Source organism: Cydia strobilella, chromosome Z (assembly GCF_947568885.1).
Source record: "Cydia strobilella chromosome Z, ilCydStro3.1, whole genome shotgun sequence".
Taxonomy (NCBI): domain Eukaryota; kingdom Metazoa; phylum Arthropoda; class Insecta; order Lepidoptera; family Tortricidae; genus Cydia; species Cydia strobilella.
The window spans coordinates 56,991,089-57,005,232 of record NC_086068.1 but is presented as its reverse complement, the minus strand read 5'-3'; the positions used below and the strand labels follow the sequence as shown (position 1 = coordinate 57,005,232).

General features: G+C 37.4%; 1 protein-coding gene across 1 annotated transcript in view; it reads left to right on the top strand.

Moving 5' to 3' along the window:
- LOC134755000 (fizzy-related protein homolog) overlaps positions 1-14,144 on the top strand; it is a 100,685-nt gene that overhangs the window by 56,712 nt on the left and 29,829 nt on the right. Inside the window, exon 3 of the mRNA XM_063691480.1 lies at positions 1,745-1,998. Coding sequence (XP_063547550.1) covers positions 1,745-1,998 — 254 coding nt within the window. The remainder of the gene's footprint in view (positions 1-1,744; positions 1,999-14,144) is intronic.

Here is a 14,144-nt window from a genome sequence, read left to right as displayed (position 1 = left end):
TAGGAGGTGAACATATCAAAAGTCCCCGGCCATAACCGTGGTGCCGGGGGGGGGGGGATTTTAAAGGCTTATTATATCGCCGGGATATGGACCGTGATTAACTTTTATGAATATCGGGAGCTCGAAAACAATACAACAGGTAATCACGGTCGATATAAGTCTAATGAAACTAACCGTGAATCATTCAAAACTGTCATTATTAAGCTATTAAACAATTTAATTATAATTTGCGAAAGCTTAAAACATAAGAATTTACCATGTGTAATTTTAAGTGCAATTGTATATTGTGAGATAAATAAATCATATCATATCATAATATAATGTTTACTAATATATGCGGTGTTTCAGCAAATGGTGTTGTTACCGGTATTTGAAATCTCAGTTAGTACCCGGGGTTTTATTACATTTTTATAGTCTTACTAAAAAAATATATCTGTGTTCTCACCCTTTTAAGCCCAGGCGTATTTAAGGCAGCATATGTATGCTTGAAATGAAAAAGAGCGTACCATCTTAAAATTCGGCAACGCGCTTGCATCCCCTCTGGTGTTCCAGTTGTCCACGGGCTACAGTAATCGCTTACCATCAGGCGATTCGTCTGCTCGTTTGCCTCCTATATCATAAAAAAACCGGGCAAGTGCGAGTCGGACTCGCGCACGAAGGGTTCCGTACAATTACGCAAAAAACGGCAAATAAATTGCGTTTGTTGTATGGGAGCCCCACTTACATATTTATTTTGTACTGTTTTTAGTATTTATTGTTATAGTGGCAACAGAAATACATCATCTGTGAAAATTTCAACTGTCTAGCTATAACGGTTCATGAGATACCTGGTGACGGACAGACGGACAGCGGAGTCTTAGTAATAGGGTCCCGTTTTTACCCTTTGGGTACGGAACCCTAAAAAGGAAAGCATGCAACGTGGAATTTGTCAATAGTTGCAAGCGCCATCGGATTTTCGCTTACTAAGTGGCAGTACGCTTCGCGTTTTGCCACCGATGTGGCAAACGTGGCGTGTGGGACTTTAATATTTTACTGAAGCGTCCTTTAGATAATATTAGGTACGTATAAATGCAATTAAACTCAGTTATTGTCCTCAAACAAACCGGCGTTATTAAGAATTAGTCTTGTCATGCCGCTCTCGAGTTTGCGATATCCTCTTTATTTTGTGGTTTAGTCAGACGCGTCATCTAATTTCGTACTTAAGTACCTATTTTGTTTGCATATAATGAAAATAACTTGATATGTAGTTCAAGTAAGAGAGTAGATAATTCAATACGAAACATTTGTGAAATGAGCTTGTTTCGCTAACCACATTTACATAATATCATTTACTAAGTTAATGCTGATATCTAAGAAGCAGTAAAGCATACGGGTTTCAACCAGTCAAGGTTCTGTAAAAATATTTTCCATAAAGTCAATATCCAGGCAGGAAAATGATGACTACGTTTGTATGGGGAACCGACCGTCCCCTTTCCTCTTAATTGGTCATGCATTTCCTTTAACATTTTAATTTATCAGTACCTACTTACTTTGCATTTAAGTCGAACTTACTATGATTTCTTCTTCCGAAATTAGATTCAACTACTACTACTCCTAAACCAAATGCTCGTTTTACACATCGTCATACACGAGTCTCTGAACTTGACATGAAAACTAAGTCATTTATGTCGCATATATTTAACATTTATTCTTCCACGTCGCATGTAACTGAATATATCTTTTCAACCAAACATTTCTCTTCCAGCTAAAGGCAAAGGCGCAGAGAACCAGCCACCAAAATCGCAGAGAGACGCCAACAGCGACAGCCCAGGTGGCGGTCGTGATTACCAAGTGTATGGCTGTCTCCTGCGAAACGAGCTGCTTGGCACACAGATCGAAGAGTTGAGGGGCCCTCCGGCGAACAGGACAGAGGGGAACAGGACGGCCCTCCGGCCCGTGAAGGACCTTAAGGGATATATGCCGCCCGTATACAGCTTCAGCTCGCTTCTGAAAAAAGAGGTAAGTCTAGTTAGACTGTTAGCAGGAGACTTGCAACTTGAACAATTATGACGAAACAATGCTTTGTGAATTGTGAAGGAGACCTGATTAGGTACATATTGGATTCCAGCAACTTTTTTGGATTCTGTGTAAAAAAAATGCATCTTTATATTACATTCGTATATTAAAAAAAATGACATTTATCTGCAGCGCACGTATGTTTGTTCTCGTGTTGCTCACGTAATTGATATTTGCAAAGATCTAACAAAATCCATGCGCTCTTCAAAGTGTCCAGGCAAATTTATCCATACCATCATCATGGGCTGGTTAATACTGAATATCAATTTTAGGCGGCGTCTCTTATATCTTTCTTAATTATGCGTTATGTGTATACATTTTTACTTATAATTACATTGGCAGCGGCACTTATATGTCCTTTGATATGTTATCCGCTATCTAGATGAGTTTTGCCTTTTTGCGTACCTAATTTAAATTAAAACAAAACAGCTGATAATTAAATATTATACTCGAAGCTACTACAATTTAGCGGCACGGTGCACCATATTAACGAAAAGTGAATTAGGAACTTTTTTGTTTTTTTTTCTGGACGCCGACGTTGAATGCCAAAAATCCAAAATTCCCGAAAGGTAATAAAATTTAACGCCTCCAAACTGGTGTACTAATCGCGCTTGTATATTGTATCGGTTGTAAGTATCCTTTTCTTGACGAGGCTCTGTCGTGTAGTTTGAGATCAGTAGTGTATTGACAGATTTGAAAAAAGGAGTAAATGGCTAAAGGTCCTGTGCAAAGAGAAATCTGAGATTTCGCCACTATCTAGCCGAATTTATGCAATATTTAGGCGTTTAACTGTTTCTTCAACAATATCTGTACATACTATCTGTAGGTCTGGTACTAGAATACTTACCGCATGACATTAGAACATTAGAGAATTTTATCGCGTAATGGTAAAATTTTAGTTTTGTTATAATGAATTTATTCTAGTGGTGTTTTCCTGGTTTCCTTCTCAAAGAGTCATAGGCTCCGCAAGAAGCGTTTATGAAAGTTTTCATATTAAAGAAATGGTCCTACATGTATTTTCAACTGCACAGTCAGTATATTTGTGTAACAGTTATCACACCAAAAACATTTTCATGTCAAATGTTGCCAAGACGTTACTACAAGAATATTGTATAACAGAAAAGTAGGTAATGATCAGCGAATAAAATTTTCACCCCAATTGGCTCCCAATGTGACGTAGCGAAACGGCCAAGCCACATATTTTGAATAAGGTGTATAATTTGTGAAGTTAGGGCTTGTAGAGTTAGAAGCTTTGCTCTACACAAGATCTGATAACTTTGACAGTGCGTGCCATATTGTCGCCTTGGCAATATTTTACATGAAAATGTTTTTGGTGGGACTTCACTACTTTTTGTAGGTTACTTATGACAATGTTCCATCCCCTAATTTAAAGGAAGGGGGGTTATTTAATAAAAGTCCTGAAATAAGTATTTTATTATTTATAACAAGGGGTCCCTATATCAACTTTCAGACCTCTAGCATCCAAATTTGCGGAAGTCTCATACAAACTTTCATCCCGTAATTTAAGGGATTGGGGGCTAAAATTTCCATGTTTTAGGATTTTTTTGTTGTTTGTGTACATGCCAAAGCTTACATCCCAAATTTCAGCTTTCTAGGACTTCAGGAAGTTCCCTAAGAATTTTGATGATCATCAGTGAGTAAGTGACGAAATCGTTTTTTTTTAGATATCAATAAAATCTAAAGTATAAGAGCTATGCAATTGAAACTTTGTACGTTTAATAAGTCCACTATTGACAACATATCCTGAGAATTTTGTTTATCTGGTATAATATAATCCAAACCCAAGTCATGAGGGTTCAAAAAAACGACGAAGCGCTTCGAGAAAACGTAGGTAGTGCCCTTGCGCTTCGCTTGGCTCGTCTTGTCGGGGGCACTGCCGCGCCCCCAGATACACAACCCAATTCTTTTATTCCAATTCAAAAGCTTTTATTTGAGTTGCTATTAAAGTTATTGCCGATATGCGTCTGCATTCGCCCCTGTGTCTAATTGCACCATTTTTATACACCCATAAAACGAAATTTGAGAATAAAGGTGTAATTAGCAATTCGCACGTTTTTTGTGCAAAAACGCACCGTTTCAGTAGAGATCCTTAGTCGAATTGCAAAGTAGAGACCAAGCTAACTCTGCATGACATTTGCAATTACAAAGTTAGGCAATATCATCATAGATGTCAAATTTCTTTGAAAATATTACGATTGTAATGACACCCACGTTTTTAGGGTTCCGTACCCAAAGGGTAAAAACGGGACCCTATTACTAAGACTCCATTGTCCGGCTGTCTGTCTGTCACCAGGCTGTATCTCATGAACCGTGATAGCAGACAGTTGAAATTTTCACAGATGTATTTCTGTTGCCGCTACAACAAATACTAAAAACAGCAACAACCCATACAACAAACGTGATTTTTTTTGCTGTTCTTTGCGTAATGGTACGCAACCCTTCGTGCGCGAGTCCGACTCGCACTTGGCCGGTTTTTCTGTTGAAGTCGGTGCAAAGTTAGCTTAGACGCACTCTGTATAGTTAATGTGTCCTTTGAGCAAGCAGGGACATACAGTAGCGGCAAAAAATCTATCATATTCCTATTTTCTTGTAGGCATTCATTCGAAAATTCGTGCAAAAAGACTTTATATCATGAAAACAATGATTGTATCATCATCACGATCATATATTTATACTAACGTCCCACTGCACGTGGCAACATAGGCAGCCACGTTAGCCCAATGCGGATTAGGGACTTCACACACACCAATTAGTTCCAATAGTTCAATTAATGTATGTTATAAATATTGAATTTCTTATTTGAAAACACTCAAAAGCGAATCTTACCAATAATAAAACCTAGATGGATCGATTTTTCACCCTCGTTAGCCTCTGGTTTGAAAATTTAATCGAATCATTACTTTACAATTTAATACCCACCGGGCTACCGCGAAAACTCGGGCAAACTAGTTTGAACGAATCATAAGCCCCTTTATTGTAAATTTCATCGATTTCGCTAGAGCCGTTATTGAGAACTTGCAATTAAAAAATGGAAATGTATCTGAAAAAATATGTTACATTATTTTCCGCTACTGTACCAAGTGACACAAATTTATGACAATACTGAAATATATTTCTGTTATATTTAAAAGTAAAGGGAATAACGGAATTCTACGGAACTCCTCTCTGGGTTCCACACACACACTTAGTATTTTTTTGTGCATCCTGATTTATATGCAGATTATTCACTCGCATATAAATCTTGTTTAGACCAACGTCCTCTTGATGTCGCCTTATGATTTTCACTGAAACGGCTTATATGCCTTAACTATACAACTACATTTGTTACCTTCTTCAAATGAATACATATCTTTATTAGCGGTGGTGACTTTTAGCGAAAACCGTCTTTTGTTAGTTTTGATGAGATGTTAATGCTGGCCTAATGCAATTTTAATTTACTGCCCTATAAACATACACGTCCCCACGAAAAGGAAATCCTTAAACGAATGCGTTGAAAATTAAATCGTAACGCGAGATAGTATAGTTTAAAATCGTTCTTATTTTTAATGCATAAAATAATACTGCGTTATTTAGTCTGTAAACGAGTATAATGAAAGTTTAGATACTGGTGACGTAATAATTAATGTATCCTGTGGAACAGGCTGATCTACATCGTTTACTGAACTATATAGGGGGCGTGCGTGAGAAGCAGCACCGAAACAGGAGCTACCTATTTATTAGCGCTAATGTTAAAGTTTGGAATTTAGACCACAAGATGGCAGATACTCTAACACGCAAGGGGTATACGTGAAATATAGTATAGATCTGCCCTGCGTAAAGTGTCAATGTCAGGATAAAAGTTTTCGTTTTAGGCCAGTGGTTTTTGAAGTCTGCTCTTTTTTTCTTGAATTATCACAGCACATTGTTGAGCATCTGCCTAAACGACGTTACCAAGGCGACAGGCGAGTCCAACGTCGGGCAGTTCATATTGTTGGTGATACCGATCTCACAGTCGGTTTGGAACCTTCGGAGGGACGTTAGCTCTCTGTGCTTGTTCTACCGTCTGTACAATGGGGAATGTTCTGAAGAACTTTTTGATTTGGTGCCACCGTCACGTTTTTACCATCGCACCTCCCGCCAAAGAAACAAAGCTCATCCTCACTTTATTGACACGTGGCAAACCGAAAACAAGCAGGCATCTCGCTCGTTTTTGCCCAGAACGTGCAAGTTTCTGCGGTGTTTCCCTTGCGCTATGACATGGGGTTCTTCAAGAAGCAGGTATTTAGGGTTCTCAAAGGTGGGCAACGCATAAGTAGCTCCACTGATGTTGCTTATGTCCATGGGCGGCGATGACTGCTTCCCATTAGGCGGCTCGTCTGCTCGTTTGCTTCCTATTACAAAAAAGGGCCTTGAGGTCACTTTACCCTGGTTTGCTCAAGAACTAATAACCGCTCAAAATGAATGCAAGTTTTCACCTCCCTTCAAAGGCGAGAACGAAAGAGGCGTTAGTACGCACATCGGTAACACTTATACGACTTGTATACTTTCGCATGAGAATATTGACCCGATCCTCGACCTCTCGATACGTTCTCAAATTGAATCTTGGAATAACGTCGACGCAACGCGTAAAGTAGCATATCTAATGCCCCGGCATTCACTGTCCCTTTCAAAAAAGAGAATATTAACCAAAATGCTAACACGAGCAAGCTGGGTCAAATGTTGAAGCGCGAATAAGAAAACAGAGGGCGCACTGCGTATAAACGCTCTTGCAGCTTTATAGCCGTGCTTTTACCAGTGTATCTTAAAGATTTTCAGTTTGTTTTAGGATGGAGATTTATAAAAGTTAGATTATATTTTCGGTATTATGAAAACGCCTAAACGATTAGACCTTAAAAAAATTAATATGGATACACAAGTAACCTGTATAACTTATTTTTTAGCCACCGTGTATATAAATCTTAAGCGCATGTTTTTATTGAATTTGAAATTGAGTTTGAGTAAATATGTTTTTTTTTTGGATAAATACTGAGCTGAAACTGACACTTGTAGATTGGTGGCCCACTGCTACTATTATTGACGACAGTGCCTTGTAAGTAGATAATTTATATGACAGCTACATATTCTAAGTAGGTACCTAAAAAAAAACACGGAAGATTTCAGAATATATCAAAACAAATTTACACATAAAACAAGATCGGAGCGTTTGAAACATTCAGAACGTTCAAAATATTTATCAGTACGGTTTTTACTCACTACTATTTTTAGTCGCTTTTGCAAATTTTGCATATTTTGAAATATGTCTCACGATAGTTTAAGTGCGATTCAGAACGTTTTTTTCCATTAAAAGTATAGTGATATTTCTGTACATACTTTTATTCTGAGGTAAATAATTCGGTACAATATTTATCGAATCCGACAAATTTTGTTGCACCATTATAGCGCCTTTCGATTTCGGTCCGCGATTTTATTTGACTTTTTTCGCCTGTGCCTTTGACCTATTTAGTGGTCATTTGAAATCGAACCTCGGATATGACGACGCGTTTAATAAAAACCCTTTTATAGTGTTGTCCGATACGTAATCTTTAGTGGTCACGTTTGTTAATATTTATTATTGAAAGAAATATGCCTAAACCTTTTTTCATCTTAGTTGCGTGACATCGGGTACCTATTAAAATCTTGTAATTAGGTGTTCTTTCTTTAGGTATTAGGTGTTTATTTCATTCTTTTGATTTTATTGGTTTATGTTTGTTCACGAGAATTGGTGTCTAAAACGGGATGGCCATATTAGTGGCGTGTTGTCTTAAGGGGCCCACTGACTATCAGTCCGCCGGACGATATCGGCCTGTCAGTTGTTCGGAACTGTCAAATTTTTGTTCTAACTGACAGGCCGATATCGTCCGGCGGACTGATAGTCAGTGGGCTCCTTTAATATGAGTTTATATTGATACACCAGATATTTTCTTAGATACGTTATGATTTTAACTCAACAGAGGGCGTTTTACCTATAGTTGTTGTCACGGGATTTTAAATTTCAAATGTGCTTTTGAATTCTGGGAAGGGAAAAATTAACTACTTACCTATAATATAAAAAGGTGACAAACAATAATTACTACCATATTCAGAGCCATATTGGACCAATAGAATCAATACAAGGTTGATTTTTGATTAATAATTTTCTTGGAATTAGTCACTTTTGGTTGTCACCTGACGATATGCAAATTCCAACATATTCACCGTCCATTGGACAATATTTGTTTAGCATTGTATATTAAACAAAACGACAGTAAAGCTAAAAGAACTTGTATGCAAATTGTTGTGTGTCAATTATCGTCGCGGACGCTATTATCGTGCGGTTGACGAATAGCATGTGCTAATTACAGTTTCCGCCGTTTTACCTATTTAGACAATTTGTAGAAACCGCGCAGAGTCGGCCACTAGATCCAATAAACGATGACTAACCCTGCGTACTACTCATTCTTCTCGTACGTACGTACTTTTCTTCTCATTCTCTTTTCTTCCATTTCAAATTTAGTGCTCTTCACAACACGAACTGCATGTTGCCAGTCATACTGTGCTACCTTTTAAAACGTAGGTTTAATTAACTATCGACACAATATCAAGGAAAAAACTGGGAAACAAATATTTCTATTTGTAACTAAACTATATAATTAAATTAAATCACGTTCAATATTTCTAAAAATAAATTATCACTAACAGAAAAAAAACGTAGTTACACGAAAACCACTAGCTGGCGCTATGTGACACTACACCTACAGTTAGTAGCAGAAGTAGGTATGCGGGTCAGGTGTTTAAAATGGTCTGAATTAGCTTTTATTGCTCTTATAAAATTGTGTTTAGATCCGCTTAAACACGTCTAGCTACTTCTGCCATTACCTGTATAGTCGCCATCAGATATATCGTAGCGGCCGAGGTGCTAAAAATCGGATCCTGCCTTTTCGCCGAAAATTGTTTCACTTGCCAACCAACTTTTCGCATAAGTTTCATTTGGCCGAATAACTTTTACCAAATAATTATTTCGCAACCATTTCATTTCCCAACCCCATAGTTGGGAAATGAAAATGACGTACTAGGTTGGGTTATAGGTTAGGTTAGATTATGTAAAGTTGGGAAATGATTAGTTGGGTTTTAAATTTTTGGGAAAGATAATGCATTATTAACCCATGAATATAAATAAAGAATTACATTTTGTCTGTTTCTTGTGAAAGTTTCGTGATATTTACGAGAACATCCATCTTTTCGCATCTTGCACATGAAGACAGGTGACCCCACTTACCCAAGTGTTTCACTTACCCAATCCTTGATTATTATTTCCATTAAAACTCTGTCCTTTGCTCCAATAGGAGTCCTCGTGGCATCAATTGCTGACTAGCCACCGAGTTCCGATTTCCGCTGACTCCGATCGGCTTCTTTGTCTTTGTGCAGTATACAATTACACCGCCTTTTGTAACACCCGGTCACCCGATCGGGTAGCCGTGTATTGTTATTGACAATGAGTCGGCTTTTGTGGCGAACCGGATTAGAATTACATTAGGATACTAGAGCGTTTTAAAGATAATCAACTAATTTCAAACTTCTCATACTTACAGATATATAATTATAAATATGTACATACATACATACATACATATAATCACGCCTATTTCCCGGAGGGGTAGGCAGAGACCACGGATTTCCACTTGCTACGATCCTGACATACCTCTTTCGCTTCCTTCACTTTCATAGCATTCCTCATACACGCTCGCCGGTTTATGGTGCTCTTGACCTGACCTTTCTTCAGGATTTCCCCGATCTGATCAGAGAAAGTCCGCCGAGGTCTGCCCCTTCTAACTCCCGTTTCTACCTCTCCCTTATATACTCTCTTTGTTAGCCTTCTTTCACTCATTCTTTCCACGTGTCCAAACCATCTCAACATACCTTTCTCAATTTTTGTCACCACATCTTCGCTCAGTCCACACTTTTCCCTTATCACACTGTTCCTAATTCTATCTTGTAAATATGTACCTATATTAAAACGGGTCACGCACTTATTTTAAGTCGAAGATTGCTCGACATGATTTGCTGCATTACGAGCTTCAACGGGAGTACGAGTTGGCGGAACGACGCAGACTGCGGGCTGCAGATCTCCGCGACCGATCGGCGCAAGCGACAGCGGCGGCAGGGCAGACGAGAAACTACCCTCGTTTTCGGCATTATTGTAAAATGATGGGTTGCACACAACACTTCATCCGCTAAAGCTCCTCGTTGACCTCGTTGGATTGAGCGAAACATGTAAAGGAGTCTTAGACTTAAAATACGTTTTACATATTTAATATGTCGGTGTCTCACGAAAGTTTTCTTATTAAAATATATAATTATAAGTATAAAACCCGGCCTCATTCCAAACATCACCCGCGGTGTTCTCTCGAAGCCATTGCATTTCGTGCCTATGACCCGCTAGCGGAACCGTACAAAAAAACCGTATTCCTCTCAGACAGCCGTGTCGTGAGACTGTCGTTATTTGACATAATCATTTGTCAATTACTAACCTGTCAAACGTTTAACGAATCTGATAATTGCTCGCAAGCACACACCAATAACTAATAAGCTTGAAGGATTCTCTACATTTTTAACTTTTTTGTACCTACATTCGTGTATAAGAGAAAAGACGTAAACTATTTATTCATATATCATAGTGTTAAAAATTATCGATATGTGTATAAATGTCATGAATTCGACAATATACGAAAAGCTATATGGAAAGCGTTTCTTCTTTACAAGAGAATATGGGCCACACGACTAGGCTAACTAGAATTTCTTACAGACGTATGCAGGCTTCCTTTGCTCATGACCCGACATGTTGCGCTCATACTAAACATTTTATATTAAATTACCGCTCATGTAACAATTTCTCAAAACCCGTCTTATCCAACAGTCTAAACTTTATGCAAATCCTGTTGGCTTTTTCTAAACTACCAGAAATTCTGCATCTTTTTATCCAACCTCCATTACATTAGCCACACAATGCCATTGTATGTTTTTTTCATGTTAATTTTTTCCCCGTCATTTGTCTGTCTGTCTGACATCACTCACGGTGACAACGACCTAAAATAATAAATTATAGAGGAATTCTAGCGTTTGTATTTAGTTGTTTGGCTAGTTTTACGACTCTAATCCTGGGTTTTAAGTAAATATTGTCTTTATTATAGGCTATTACGATAGATGGATTTATTGACTTGACTGCCTTAGGTTTATGTCGTTAGAATAATTTACGATTTTGCGAATTTTTTAGATTTTAAGTGTTTAAAAAGCGATATCGGCGCACGCCGTAGTGAAACTTAACCCTCGTTTGCCCTTATTTTCATACTGGTTTATATGTCATCTGTCAAATAAATAATCTGACCTAAGATAACTGCCAGGCGGACGTTACAGATGTACGTACACAAATCCTATACCTACGATTGAAAATTGTTAATAGCATCTAATCGAACATTGAATATTAACAATAACACTTACGGATTCTAAAAACGGTTATCGGACAACGCTTTTTTCAAACCCACCACCATTTGGCATGCATTAGCTTGTCAGTCGATCCAGCGAATCATGCGCATTGCCTGTCATCGCATCATTTTAATACAAACTTACTTCGACATTTTAAATTGGCGTTGGCGTCTATCGATTGGTTCAGTCACTATGTACATTTTTTAGTACCCAATTTCGCCACCGGCATTAAATAACTTTGCAAGGATATAATGTAATTGAAAAAAGAGAGAAAAAACAATGTTCGTACATTGACGAGCGGAGGTGATAGGTTACCGAGTGTTTCATAAAATCAAACCGGTCGTTTTTACTAATATTTGCTGTCTTTTTTTTTCATGTGTGAAAACAGGTAGTGGGGTTAAGAAACCCCGAATTCTCAAAAAATACGATTTTCCTTGATTCATTTTAAACTACCAATGTTAATCACCCACCTTAACATTAAAAGTTCAACCTTATTTAAAAGTTTAAAACAGCAGTGGTGGCTTTCCTTTAAACATAGGGTCCAAGAACTGTAAGTTAAAAAGCGTACTAGTAAAAGTGTTTATAAAACCGGCCAAGTGCGAGTCGGACTCGCGCACGAAGGGTTCTGTACCATTACGGAAAAAAACAGCAAAAAATCACGTTTGTTGTATGAGAGCCCCATTTAAATATTTATATTATTCTGCTTTTAGTATTTGTTGTTATAGCGGCAACAGAAATACATCATCTGTGGAAATTTCAACTGTCTAGCTATCACGGTTCATGAGATACAGCCTGGTGACAGACGGACAGCGGAGTCTTAGTAATAGGGTCCCGTTTTTACCCTTTGGTAGGTATTAATAATATAATAAAACCAAAATATTGACGCCATATTCTTACTCCATATCTTATGGTTTTGACAATTTACGAAAAAGGTAGCCGATGTGAGTTGTCAGGGAACGGGCCTGGGGACACGACCTACGTATACTCTCAACTTAGACCTTACGTTACTCTAATAAGGTAGTAAACAGTCAAACACTACGGTATTGACATAGAGTTCTTCACCTCAATGTGAACTGTAGCGCACATAACTCTTCCAAACAAAAATGATAGCACAATACCAAATTCTACACAAGTACTCGGTGTTACCACCCACAGAATTATACATATAATGCCTTGAATACAAAGCGTTCGGTGTCTTTCATCGATTCATGATCGAATATATTCAAATCGATTACAAATTCTGAATCTTTAAATCGGAAGCTACCGAAATGTACCGAAAAAAAGCCGGGTGTCCAAATATATCAATAAATTAGATTTATTAAGTATTTAAGCTTTAAAGTTATTGAAGTTGTATGCGTCAGTTTACCTTATTATTATTAGTGTCCGATGATAACGTTTATTAATTGATGTTTTATGTTTTTTATTCCTTCTCGTTTTATTGGTTTGCGGAATAAATATTTCTATATACCACTTTCCTTTTAACTTAACTTTTCACCTGTGGAGAATAGTATTTTAAATAATAATTCTACACATAAAGCGTAATTCGTAAACTTCACATGCCCCTGACCTTGCCCTTTAACCAGAAAAATAGAGATAATAGAAAAATCCGATTTTTGTGACAGAAAACACATGCCGCATATACATAATCCCTTAAGGGGATAAGTTCGCCTTTGTACACATTTACTGTATCCTCTCTGTGTTATCATAGAGTAACTTATACTAGAGCGGTACTGTCATAGTAAATTTTGTAACCCCAGTAAATTCACTGCCATCTGTCGACACACTATAAAACTAAAAATAAATATTTATAAAAATACGATAAAATGTATTTAAATATGGATAAATGATTTTTTTATTTGCATTAATTATTTTTATATCATTTTGACCCATGTTCTTTCACTGGTATGCGTTAAAATTATAAATAACAAACGAAACAGTCAACGCCCTCTATACGAGTGTAGGCCAAAACTAGTGGCGCCATCTGATCGAGAATCAAATTTTCGTGATTTTCGAGGCACGTTTTTTCCATAGACTGTATCCATCTATTTACGGAGTTATATCTATCTTTGGTGTTATGTACTTGTTTTGTGCAATAAAGTGTTTACTAGTACTACTACTAGTACTACTACTTAATACCATATTTAATAAAGATCAAAGATTTGAAGAAAACAAATTAATCACACATGGATCTGGATGTATTTGGTATATTTAAAAGCATAACCTGATGTTCTTTATAGTGATCGTCAGTCGGGTAAACATTAACCCCTTTATTGACTTCTATTAAATTTTGCCTCTTTCTAATGAACGGAAATGTCAAAATGACGGATAGGGAAGGACAAACGATTCTCAACGGTTTGTTAGATTTGACAAATGAATAACGCCATGAGAAATTACAAGTGTCTTCTCGTTCTTACTAAAATAACGCCAATAATCCATCACGTGTTATAAGATTAGCAATGCGCACAAACACACGAACAATTACAAATCGCGATCGCAGGCGCATCGAATCGACGGCTTGGATCTAGCTTCGAGTCCTTGAACGTAGTCTAGACATTTGCAATTTACAAATTTCGCGCCCACGAATTTCAATG